The sequence below is a fragment of the Terrapene carolina genome, unplaced genomic scaffold, assembly GCF_002925995.2.
Source record: "Terrapene carolina triunguis isolate 2854851 unplaced genomic scaffold, T_m_triunguis-2.0 Scaffold31492, whole genome shotgun sequence".
Lineage (NCBI taxonomy): Eukaryota > Metazoa > Chordata > Testudines > Emydidae > Terrapene > Terrapene triunguis.
Window position 1 is genome coordinate 184,498 of NW_020695843.1, and position 13,356 is coordinate 197,853.

Here is a 13,356-nt window from a genome sequence, read left to right on the forward strand (position 1 = left end):
TGCACACAAGCCCCTTCACCGCAACAAGGTGATGGTCCCGGAAGAGGTGTTGCAGCAGTGGCAAGATGTGTAACCTTTACAATTATGCTGAAATTATGTTCCTGGCTGCTGTGGGCCACAGTGGCACCAGGCACTAGAACTGACATGAGGGAGACTGTTTCCACCTATTGAGCCCAGGCTGTGTGGGGAGGAAGCTACCTGAATTGAATGCAGACCGTGGTGAGAGGGGAAAGTAGATGAGGATAAGGATGCAGGGGGATATTCTGAGCCTAGAGGCTGGTGGATGGAGAGAAACTGGGACTGGGAGTGAAAGCAGGAGATGGGGACTGGCTGGACAAGGGGACTGGGAGGAGGGGGAAAGAGACTAGGACTGGCTAGGCAGGGTGATTAGGACAGGGAGTGGGTGGGGAGAGACTGTGACTTGCTGAGCAAGGAGCTGGGAAGTCTGGGACTAGGAACCAGTGGGGAGGAACTGGAGGTGGGTGAGGAAAAACAGACCAGATAAGGAACTATGGTGTTGGGGGAGTCTAAGACTAACTGAGTGACAAGACTGGTATAAGCAGCCAGGGTGGGGTAGGGGAGACTGAGAGCAGATCTATATGAACATTCAGTTTGTGGGAAGCTGGGGTGTAAATCACCCTGCACTGTCCTGCCAAGCACCCAGTGTCCATGTGGATGATGTGGCTGCACGCTGAGGCCTTGTCTACACTACTGTTTAAGCTGATGTAAGTTACATCACTCAGGGTGTTAAATCACCCCCACCCCGGAGCAATGTAACTTCCATCGACTTAAAGCAGTGTCTACATCGCACTATGTCAGTGAGAGACGCTCTCTCGCCAACATAGCTTCTGCCTCTCGATTAGGTGGACTAATTATGTCAACAGGAGAGCGCTGTCCCATCTATGTAATGCATCCTTACCAGACGCGCTAAATTGGCGCCGCTGCATCAATACAATGGCACTGATTTAGTGTGGTAGCGAAGAGAAGCCCTAGCAGTTCCCTTGTGTGCTTTGATCTATCCCATTTCCAAGCATTAGGGAAATGTTAGTGCTCAGCAGCAGGCTCCACACGGACACTCAGTGTGCAGCAGGCTAGTGCGAGGTAAATTTACACCCGTTTGCCACAAACTAAGTTGTGTAGAGAGGAATCCTGAGACTGGATGAGGCATCCAGGGAGGGAAACTGGGCTTGGGGCAGACAGGACAACTCAAGACAAGAGTAAGTGTGAGAAACAGATCAGCTGAGGACCCCAGGGGGAGGGGCAGCACAGAGAACAGGGGGGAAACTGGGACTTGGCTGGGGAAGCCAGAGGTGAAGTCTAGGACTGGCTTGGCAAGGAGACTGGGACTGGAGATGAGAAGCTTGAGGAGTGGAGACTGGAACTAGGTAGACAAGAAGAATGGGACTGGGACACAGAGCAAGGGATGGGGAAGAGACAGGACTGAGACTGGGACAGCTTGGAGGGGATGGAGCAGAAAGGGTTAGGCGTGGGGGAACAGGGGAAAAAGAGTCTGTCAACACTAGAGCACACACCTCTCCAGAGCCTGGAATGGAACCCAGTATCCCTGAGTTTTGCCATTCCCCTGCTGTCAGCAAATATCTGTCAAACCCTCCAAAAAAATCTTCTGATCCCTGTCTAGTGCTGGTCCACAAAGAGGATGACAACCTACTACTGCTGTCAGTTACTCCATTAGCTCAAGTGGCAGAGGTTTGTGCAGCGAATCTAAAGGTTACAACCCTGCTGACAATCCATGTGGGTGCCATCATGATTCCGCATCCTGGAACGTCTATATTTTCAGTTTGCTTTTTTTAAAACCTAGGAAATTATGCACAAAACTTTAATTTTAAGGAACATTAAGAAACTGCCTAAGAAGACCACAGACTCGGTTCAGTGGTGAAGGCACTTGGCCAGGTTTTTTGCTGACAAAGCACAGTACTAGCTCCCTGGATCAATGTCTACAGTTACAGTGACACATCTATGCCCCTTACAATGGGCTTGGCTCAGTGACTGGTGAGACTTTCCACTCCCCCCCCACTCTGAGGCCAGAAAAAGACACCCCCTCTGTGACCTGTCTTTTATACTCTGATTCAAACAAGTTATGTCTTGCACCTCTGACATGGTTAATTACCACTGTTTCCCTTGTACATTTTGGTTGGATCAAAATATCTCTATCCATCGCCCTGTCATCCTGACCTTATCTATAGGAGGGTCATTTTTTCCCTTTCATCATCTTTGAGGAGTGTGTTTACACCAAAACCTTGTTTCAGGGTGTTCTGGTATTACCCTTCTGGAATGTGTTTATTGCCACTTCTCATGAGTGTTTGTGTTTTTGTAACACCAACCATGCTTTTGCCAAGTTCATGTCCTGGACAATGAACCTACAGGCACAGTGACAAAAGGGACTAATGAAGATTTCACAGGCAAGTACAAGTCTGGCATTCTGAATGTTTGAGTGCTTCACTTTGGAAACGTAACTTTCTTTTTGATTCACAGCTGTATAGAGTTTAGGGTCAGAAGGGAGCTTTAGATCATCTAGTCTGACCTCCTGGGTAACAAAGACTATATAATTTAAACCATTTAGTCCTGTACCTCATCTGAATATTTGTCAAGCCCTCCAACAAAATCTTCTGATCCCCCTCTAGTCCTGGTCCACAAAGAGGATGACAACCTACTACTGCTGTCAGTTACTCTATTAGCACACGTGGCAGAGGTTTCAAACCCTGATGACCTATGTGGGTGTCAATATGATTCCACATCTTGGAATGTCTGTTTTTTCAGTGTGTTTTTTTTAAAACCTAGGCAATTATGCACAAAACATTACTTTTAAGGAACATTAAGTTTGAAAAGTTTAGCTGTAAAAAACAAGAACATGGCAGCATTAAAATTGTCTTTGCAACTCTATTTTTGCCCATTTGTACATATGTATTAAGATATAGTCTTTCATTACATGATGACATGCTGTTTTCTCCACAGGACCCCTGCCTTATTCAGTGCACAGGACAGACACTGATCTGAATCAGGGCTGTGGAGTGAAGGAGGCGGTTGTAGGACCTCTGCCTCATTTGTTGCAGAAACTGTAAAGTGTGCAGTATATGAGGCAGGGGATTGCAGAAAGAGAAAGGAGGGTCTCTTGTTAAGGCAGGTGATTGCTGCCCTGGGGAATTAGATTCTATCCCTGCCTCTGCCACAGAGTTCTTATGTGATGCCTGGCAAGTCACTTAAACCAAATGTTTCACAGGTGGCCACTAATTGTGTGTTCCTCATTTTATGGGTGGCCCACTTGTAACCATGGGGGTCTGATTTGTAGAAGTGCTGAGCACTCGCTGCTGTAAACTGAAGTCAGTGGGAGCTGTGCTGTATAAGGCTAAGTACTCTGAAAAACCAGGATCTGGATGTTTCAAGTTGGGCACCAAAACTTAGGGATGCTTTTGATAATTTTGGCCATAGTGTCTCTGGACTTCAGATCCCGACATGTAAAATGGAGATAACACTTCCCTACCTCCCAGGGTGTTGTGAAGAGAAATTAATTAATGTTTGTGAAGCACTTGGGTAATATAGAAATTAGCACCATAGACAATCTCATGAGGAAATTAATAATTCAGTATTCAGAGTAGGGTTTGGATGACGTGCAGGACATATGGCCACACATTAAAGAGTGAGTATAAAGAACAATTAACCATCTACCCATCTGTGAGCACCATGTGTCCTCTGCACTGAATGAGGGAGGGGTCAAGTGGAAAAAATAGCATCTGATCATGTAATTAAAGACTGTATCATAATGCAGAGTCACAAAAGGGACTAATGAAGGTTCACAGGCAAGTACAAGTCTGGCATTAAGAATATTTGAGTGCTTCACTTTGCAAACTTAACTTTCTTTTTGATTCATTGCTCTATAAGTTTTAGGGCCAGAATGGAGCTTTAGATATTCTAGTCTAACCTCTTGGGTAACACAAGCTATAGCATTTAATGCACTTACACCTATACTGAATCTAATAACTTGTGTCTGGCTAAAGCACATCTTCGAGAAGGCATCCAGTTTTGTTCTGAATACTTCAGGAGGTGGAGAATCTTCTGCTTCCCTTGGTAGTTTGTTTCAATATTTCATCACCATCACTGTGAAAAATGTATGCCTTACCTCTAATAGGAATTTATCTGGCTTTGTTGTTGTTATGCCTTTCCCCACTAGATTGAGAAGGCCTTTAGTATGCAGTGTTTTGTACCTTCTAGGTCATCTTTTTCATAAGCTAAACAGATTGACCTCCTTAAATCTCTCACTGCAAGGCAAATTTTTAAGCCCCCGAATCCTTATTGTGGTTTTCCTCTGCACCCTTTCCAATTTTTGAACATCTTTCTTTAAATATGGACACTAAAACTGGATGCAATATTGGTCTCGTCAATGCTGTACACAGAGGAAAAATTACCTCCCTATGAGAGCTGGTAGGAAATTATCTTGCAAACCAGAATTGCATTGGAAAATACCAGTTTGTTGAACTCAACATTTATCATGGAACTGAGCCAGATTCAGTGAATTTTCTTGAAACCACAGGGAGGGTCAGGTGGAAACCAACATGGATCCCTGGACGGTTCCTGTTAACCCTGCCATGCAGATTGTTCCAGAATTGAAAACCCTGCTCTTTCTAGGGTCTGAACCACCAGGGCAGCCCTGCCAATGCTTTCAGGCTCTCTGCCATGGGAAAGGAGACTGAAAGCCCTGGGAGCCCCAGCTCTAACCAAGGCTCAGCTCCAGGGTCTGCATCAGGGATCCTGGAAGTCCTGGATGGGTTCTGGTGTCCCAGGGTCTGCGGTTCCGGGGCAGCCCTGCCTTGCAGAATGTCCTGGATTGGATTATTTGCCTACTTAGGCAGCCAGCTGACCAAGGAGTCTGGAAGCCCGGGGGTCCCCAGTCCAGGGCAGGCCGCATGGGGAGTCTGCCCCAGAGCCCCAGCAGTGGCTGTGAAAAATTGTCGTTTTTGTCCTGATGTTAACAGAGATGAAACTGTCAAGAATGTCAGTGTCACTCCACATTTCTTGCGGTTCCAGGGAGCAAATTTCATGTTGGAAACACCATCTGCTGTAGTTTCCAAAACAAAATTTTAGGGTCATTTCCAGTTCACAGGAAATTTTAAAATTGTGAAATTTCCTGTAGACTAGAAATCCTGCATTTCAGCCAGCTCTACTCACTACTCCCCTGTTTATACATCCAAGGATCATCTTAGCCCTTTTTACCACAACATCACACTGGGAGCTCAAGGTCAGTTCTTTGTCTAATATGACCCCTGCAAAGAACATGGGCAATATCTGTATTTCTGTGAATATTATGTGCACCTCAGTTCCTTTTATTGCTATTTTCACATTTCCTACCAGGGTTCAAAGGGTAACCCCCGTCTGAGCTCCCCACATGTCCCAGGAAGGCAGATAATGGCTCTAGGGAACCCAGTCACTGGTAATTAACTGACAATACAGGTGTCAAGGCCTTTGAACTTCTTCCTCTGACCAAGCTGAGCACAACCACACCTTGTTGGGGAGGAGCCCCCAAGGTGGAAATCTTAAACAGAGAGCTTGGGAATTGTTAACAGGGGAGCCCTGATGAACAGAGGGGGTGAGGCAGGATCTGTAGGGAAGGAGATTGAAACTCGGTCCCCAGAAGCAGGGGTTCCTGGGATAAGTTATCAGCCCAGGTTTTGAGGGAAATGCTGAGCTTTAGGTAAAACATAGGCCCGGAGGCTTTCAGTTGCTTTATCCCTTTTCTCTGTGATTGCTGTGTCCCTATGGATAAATAAATAATAGCACTGTCCTGAGTCTGGCACTATTCAATGTTTTTGTTAATGACTTGGATGATGGAGTAGAGAATAAACTCATAACATTTGTGGATGACATCAAGCTGAGATGGGTCGCAAGCACTTTCGAAGACAGGATTAAAATTCAAAATGATCTTGATAAATTGGAGAATTGATCTGAAATCAGTAAGTTGAAATTTAATAAAATGCAAAATACTACAATTAAGAAGGAAAAATCAAATGCAAAAACACCCCCCCTCCAAAACAACCAAAATAGGGAATAACTGATTAGGCAGCAGTACTGCACAAAATGATCTGGGAGTTATAGTGGATCACAAATTGAAAAGTTTTGATGCTCTTGCAAAAAAGAGAAATGTCATTCTGGCTTGTATTAACAAGAATGTCATATGTAAGACACAAGCAGTGGTGCAAGTACAGTGGTACGTTCCGGTATGCCGTGCCAGTAAGATATTTATAGCAGTATGGCATACCGGAAAGTCACAGGAGGAGCCCACCCTAGCCCCGCCCCCAGCCCTTCCATATAGCTGCATTCCCTGAGTCCTCCTGCCTGGGGTCTGTATAGCAGATATGTTTATTGAACATTTCTGCCTTTTTTGCATCATTATTAAAAATTTAACCATCTCTATTTGTAATGGGCCTACACCATTATTATGATTTTTTGTTTGTTCCTAATATACTTAAAAACTCCTACTTATTGTTCATAGCCCTGCCAGTCATGGATTTTATCCTGATGTCTTTAGCTTCCCTTATCAGTTTTCTACATAGCATAGCAATCAATATACATTAGAAGTTATCTAATTCCCCCTTTTTCCATTTTTTATACATTGCCTTTTTAGTTCTATTGTGGTTTGGTGGCCAAGTGAAGGCAGCAATGAGCTTTTAAGCAAAGTTTATGCCAGTGGAGCACCCCAACTCCTAAAGGCCCATTTATAATTCTCAACCTTTATTGACTTTCTAGGACACATTAAGCCTCGGCTGGTTGCAGGGGACAGTGCCTGCTCAGGACGTGTGGAGATAATACATGGAAACACATGGACCACAGTCTGTGATGCACACTTTGATCTCAAAGTTGCCAACGTTATCTGTAATGAACTTCAGTGTGGAATAGCTGCATCTATCCCAGGAGGAGCTCACTTTGGAGAAGGACAAGGAAAGATCTTGACTGAAGAATTCCAGTGTGTGGGGAATGAGTCTCTCCTGCTCTCCTGTCCCAGGAAATCACAAGAAAATCAGACGTGCTCACACACAAATGATGCTAGTGCCATATGCTCACGTAAGAATTCAGCACAATGTCTTTAACATCCCAATGATGTGTATTCTAGATTAGGGTGAAGCAATGTACTGATCTCACTGTGTAGGGAGCTGGTTTGGATAGGATTGGATCAAAAACCCAAACAAGCCAAGATACTGAGAAAGGGATCAATTCCCCCTGACTTTCCTTTCTTTAACTATTTGCTATGAAATAGTTCTAAGGCTCCCTCTCTAAACCTCTTCTCCCTTCTCCCCAGGGTACACAGGGTTCCGGCTGGTGAACGGCAGCATAGCGTGCTCAGGGAGGGTGGAGATCCAGGTTCTTGGTGCCTGGGGAACCCTCTGTGATTCACGCTGGGATTTACTGGATGCCAACGTTCTCTGTCATCAGCTCGACTGTGGGTTCGCTGTATCGGCTCCGGGAGGAGGGTATTTTGGGAAGGGAAATGGCTCTGTCTGGACAGACACATTTTACTGCAAAGGGACTGAACCTCATTTGGGCCATTGCCCTGTTACTGCCCTGGGAGCCTCTCAGTGCTCACATGACAATGATGCCAGTGTGATTTGCTCAGGTAAGTGCAGGAGAAATGCTGGATTAAGGACACCTACCCGTCAGTGTGTGACGCTGCCCCCAGAGCAGGGGAACCTCAGGACACAGCAAGGGGAGAGGGAGCTGGATCCTAAACCACACATAATAATAATAAATATGTTAAACATAAAATTAAAGTAAATAATATTATCACAAATGAATTGTGACCCAGGAAAGCCCTGGATTCTCCAGGAAGAGCTTTAGCCAGCAACTCAGTCCTTATTCAGGGCACCAGAGCAGGGGCAGCACTTTGTCCCTCAGGTTACATAAATGTCACCAATTCATTGTCCCCATCCTTCTCCAAATCATAGACTCATAGACTTTAAGGTCAGAAGGGACCATTATGATGATCTAGTCTGACCTCTTGCACAACGCAGGCCACAGAATCTCACCCACCCATTCCTGTAACAAACTCCTAACCTATGTCTGAGTTATTGAAGTCCTCAAATTGTGGTTTAAAGACCTCAAGGTGCAGAGAATCCTCCAGCAAGTGACCCGTGCCCCACGCTGCAGAGGAAGGCGAAAAACCTCCTCTGCCAATCTACCCTGGAGGAAAATTCCTTCCCAACCCCAAATATGGCGATCAGTTAAACCCTGAGCATGTGGGCAAGACTCACCAGGCAGCACCCAGGAAAGAATTCTCTGTAATAACTCAAATCCCACCCCATCTAACATCCCATCTCAGACCATTGGGCACATTTACCTGCTAATAATCAAAGATCAATTAATTGCCGAAATTAGGCTATCCCATTATACCTTCCCCTCCATAAACTTATCAAGTTTAGTCTTGAAGCCAGATATGTCTTTTGCCCCCACTACTCCCCTTGGAAGGCTGTTTCAGAACTTCACTCCTCTGATGGTTAGAAACCTTCATCTAATTTCAAGTCTAAACTTCCTAATGGCCAGTTTATATCCATTTGTTCTTGTGTCCACGTTGGTACTAAGCTTAAATAATTCCTCTCCCTCCCTGGTATTTATTCCTCTGATACATTTGTAGAGAGCAATCATATCTCCCCTCAGCCTTCTTTTGGTTAGGCTAAACAAGCCAAGCTCTTTGAGTCTCCTTTCATAAGACAGGTTTTCCATTCCTCGGATCATCCTAGTAGCCCTTCTCTGTACCTGTTCCAGTTTGAATTCATCCTTCTTAAACATGGGAGACCAGAACTGCACACAGTATTCCAGATGAGGTCTCACCAGTGCCTTGTATAACGGTACTAATATCTCCTTATCTTTACTGGAAATACCTTGCCTGATGCATCCCAAGACCGCATTAGCTTTTTTCACGGCCATATCACATTGGTGGCTCATAGTCATCCTGTGATCAACCAATACTCCGAGGTCCTTCTCCTCCTCTATTACTTCCAACTGATGTGTCCCCGATTTATAACCAAAATTCTTGTTATTAATCCCTAAATGCATGACCTTGCACTTTTCACTATTAAATTTCATCCTATTACTGTTACTCCAGTTTACAAGGTCATCTAGATCTTCCTGTATGATATCCCGGTCCTTCTCTGTATTAGCAATACCTCCCAGCTTTGTGTCATCCGCAAACTTTATTAGCACTTTCCCACTTTTTGTGCCAAGGTCAGTAATAAAAAGATTAAATAAGATTGGTCCCAAAACCGATCCCTGAGGAACTCCACTAGTAACCTCCTTCCAGCCTGACAGTTCACCTTTCAGTATGACCTGTTGTAGTCTCCCCCTTAACCAGTTCCTTATCCATCTTTCAATTTTCATATTGATCCCCATCTTTTCCAATTTAGCTAATAATTCCACATGTGGAACTGTAACAAATGCCTTACTGAAATCAAGGTAAATTAGATCCACTGCATTTCCTTTGTCTAAAAAATCTGTTGCCTTCTCAAAGAAGGAGATCAGGTTGGTTTGGCACGATCTACCTCCCATTTGGGGTATTGCCCTGTTACTGCCCTGGGGGCCTCTCAGTGCTCACATGACAATGATGCCAGTGTGGTTTGCTCAGGTAAGTGTAATGCTGGATTAAGGACACTGTGTGACACAGTCCGCAGAGCAGGGGAACCTCAGGGCACAGCAAGGGGAGGGGGAGCTAGATCCTAAAGCACGTATAATAATAATAAATGTATTAAAGATAAAATTAAAGTAAATATTATCACAAAAAGAATAGTGATGACCTGGGAATGCCCTGGATTCTCCGGTAAAAACATCAGCAACTCTGTCCTTCCACAGGGCAGTGTAGCAGGAGCAGCACTTTGTCCTTCGGGTTTCATAAATGTCATAAATTCACTCTCCTCATCCTTCTCCAAATCACTGCTATAGCAATTAGAGGGGGAGCTACTAGCAATTCCCAATATGGAGGTTGCTTCACACTTTCTATTATAAAATACTCTCAACACCTTCTTGAGAAGATTTTATGCCGTCATTGTTTGCAGCAGGCTTTTGTAATTTGGGAGGAGTAATGCTGGGGTCAGAGAGATGCCTGCCCCAGTGCAGGGAAATCCCTTCCAGGTTTGGCTGAATTATAAACTGCTGAAAATAAACATTTCTCTTCTCTCACTTGAGTCCCTGAGGATATTTTTGGTAGCATGCCACAGAGAAAGTAGCACTTTATCTCACTTTGGTGTTTTCTAACTTTTTTCACACCTTTCCAGTTGAAAAAAAAATCAAAAAGATTTCCCTCCTGCTTTCTTATACTTTTTAATTTTTTTCTAACTTTTTACAGTGGAAGAAAAGATGAAAAAATAGAAAGGGAAGATTGAATTTTTCATTTTCAAAAAGTTAAAATGAATCAACATTTTAGTTAGAATCTAAACAAAAATTCTCATTCCATTTCCACATCCCAGTCTCTTGGATATGTTCAAAAGTTGAAATACTGCATTGTCATACTTAACAGGAAAAATGTTGGGTTGTTGACTAGCTCCAATATTTACCTTACATAAAAACATTACAAAATTAAACAGTGTTATTAGTCAAAACGAAATGCACAAGAATTAGGAAATATCAGAGTTAAGGTTACCCATGCAATGTTAATTCAGCCTGCCCCCGCCCTCCTTGTGCATAACCATTATGACACAGTCTAATTGCATGCACACATCCTATTATTCCCCTCCATCCCACCAGCTCCTGCCTCCTTCAGTGCACTGGGAGGGTGGTGATCAGGGGCTGAAGGAGCTGTAGAATATTTCTTTTTATCCTCATCATTCAACCTGTGACCCAGGGCCTTACTCACTATACGTACACTGCACTGAATACAGAATGATTAATTTCTTCATGATGCTCATCAGCGTAGTGTCAGAGTACACCGCAAGCATTAATGAATTTGTCTTCATAACACCCTGGGAGATAGCAGACTCTTATGATGCCCCTTTCAAAAGTGACTTAGGCATATAGAAGCCAAGGAATAACATTTTCAAAAGTGCCTAAGTGATGTAGGGACTTAAATCCCATTTTCTCCAGTAACGTAGGAGCCCAAGAACCATGCAGACTTCTCCCTCTTGCTGCCTAAGTCACTTCTGAAAATGGCATTTAGGCTCCTACATCATTTAGCTGCTTTTGAAAATTTTACATACAATGATTAAAGCCAAACTTCCAAACTCGATACTTATTTGGAGTGATTAGGCACCAACCTGAGACCCTTGCGGCCTGCTTCTTCAGAGTACTCACCATTTCTGTAAAGTGTTATGTGTTCAAAGTACTGTCCAGACATTAATAAACCCTCATCAAATGCCAGGGAAGCAGGTGGGTAAGTATTATTATTAGCTCCATTTTACAGCTGGTGAAACTGAGAGAGAAAAGCAAAGTGACTTGCCCAAGGCCACCCAGTGAGTCAGCAGCAGAGACAGGATAAAACAAAGTTTTGACTCACAGCCCTGTGCTCGTTCCACCCACCCACACTGCCTGACTGCAGAAGAAGTGATCAGCCACATCTTGTCTTGACCCTAGCGGCAGTTGTGAGTGCTCAGTACTTCTGCTAATCAGACCCCATTAAAATTGCCTTAAGAGACCTGCTCAGCATTACCTGTGAAGTCTGCGGCAGAGGCAGGAACAGAACTGAGCTCTAATGAATGATGATCACTGCTCTTAACAAGATCATCCTATGTTCTTCCTGCGCTCCCCTGCTCATTCTCTACAGGCCTTCCAGTTTCTAAAGTGAATGAGGCAGGAGTCATACTGGCAACAGCCTGACACTGCACAACCCCGACTTATCCATCCTGGGCACTGAAAGCTGCCAGGGCCCTGCAGGAAAAATATTTCACTAGAAAACTTAATTTTAATGGCCAGCCAATGGTTCCCTTGTGGCTAAATGGAGCCTGTATTCTGGGTCTATAGATCCGCAGAGTTTTAAGACCCAAAGAGGCCATTGTGATCATCTGCTTCTCCCCTCACCAAAGGGATCCCTCCTGCTTAATGAAGTTGCAGCTCCCCTCTCATCTTCTCATCCATGTACAGTCTCCATAGGGCATCTTGACTGGCTGGAACTGGGATCCTTACAGAGACACCTACTGCAGAAGCCCTGGATTTCAACCTTCTTCCTAATAATGGACACATAGCTTCCAGGACTGACTCCCACAGAGACCAGAGTCACTGGTGCCATTACACACCATGACTAAACCTATAGGGCCCTGCCCAGCACTCTCAACAGACGTCTACTCTCCTCTTTACAGCTGATACCTTTGTACCTTGGGGGCAATTCACCTCAAAGTTCTCCTGCTTCTCACAGAGGCTGCTACCTGCATCCCTAACTGAATTCCCTGCAGCCCTGCCCGGCCTCTCCTAACTAGCTACCCAGCCCATACCCTGGTTCATACCCTGGGAACTCCTCAGCACATGAAGATGCTGATTTCTCCCTACAGTTGCTGGAAGGAGAATCCCTTCGAAGGAAAAACACCTGGTCCCTTCCGTACGAGCTCCATCTGCCATGATCCCATCTGGCCTTCCTGAGGGGTTGTGGTACCCAGTTATATCCATGAGCCTCCTCGGAAAGCCCCAAATCTACTCTCTACCCTCACACCATACTAGTGGCAAAGCTAGGACAGGAAACCTGGGTGGGCCCCGGCTTTCGGGGGGTGGGCAATGACGGGAGGGGCAGAGAGAGGGGTGCAGGAGGGATCAAGTGCCCTGGGAGGGGGCAGAAGGGAGTGGGGGATTGCCTCCCTCCACCCTTTCCAGCCAGCCCTTACCACTCAGCAGGCATCCAAAGCTGAGGCTGCCCGGGGCACACAGGCTGCGGGGTGTGCTTAGGGTAACCAGATAGCAAATGTGAAAAATTGGACAGGTGATGGAAGGTAATAGGCACCTATATAAGAAAAATACCCAAATATCAGGACTGTCCCTATAAAATCAGGACATCTGGTCACCCTAGGTGCACCCTTTGGGTAAAGGGGGGTCCCGCTGGGGCTCGAGCTCCACACACCCTTCCTAACCCTGGCTCAGTGTCCGTCAGCCCAGCCACGTCCCTTTCCTGTCGGCACCGGGAGCTGATGCCCTGGTTTCCGGCTCCAGCACGAGCCCCACCCAGACCTGCCCCAACAAGGCACACTCCCCACGGGGCTAGCACTGCGGTCAGAAACCAGAGAAACAGCGCACGGCGCCAGCAGGAGAGAGACACGGCCAGGCTGACGGACACTGAGCCAGGGTCGGGAGTCCCAGCCTGTGGATTCTGAGGGCTCCGGCCCTGATTTGGGAGGGGCCTGGATGCTAACTGGATGGGCCACGGCCCACCTGTGGCTACACCCCTGC

The 13,356-nt window shown here is 45.5% G+C and overlaps 1 protein-coding gene across 1 annotated transcript in view; it reads left to right on the plus strand.

Annotated features, from left to right (window-relative positions):
• LOC113409242 (scavenger receptor cysteine-rich type 1 protein M130-like) overlaps window positions 1-13,356 on the plus strand; it is a gene marked incomplete at its 3' end in the record, with an annotated part of 74,189 nt that overhangs the window by 46,124 nt on the left and 14,709 nt on the right. The window contains exons 7-8 of the mRNA XM_029914124.1: window positions 6,757-7,071; window positions 7,307-7,621. Coding sequence (XP_029769984.1) covers window positions 6,757-7,071; window positions 7,307-7,621 — 630 coding nt within the window. The remainder of the gene's footprint in view (window positions 1-6,756; window positions 7,072-7,306; window positions 7,622-13,356) is intronic.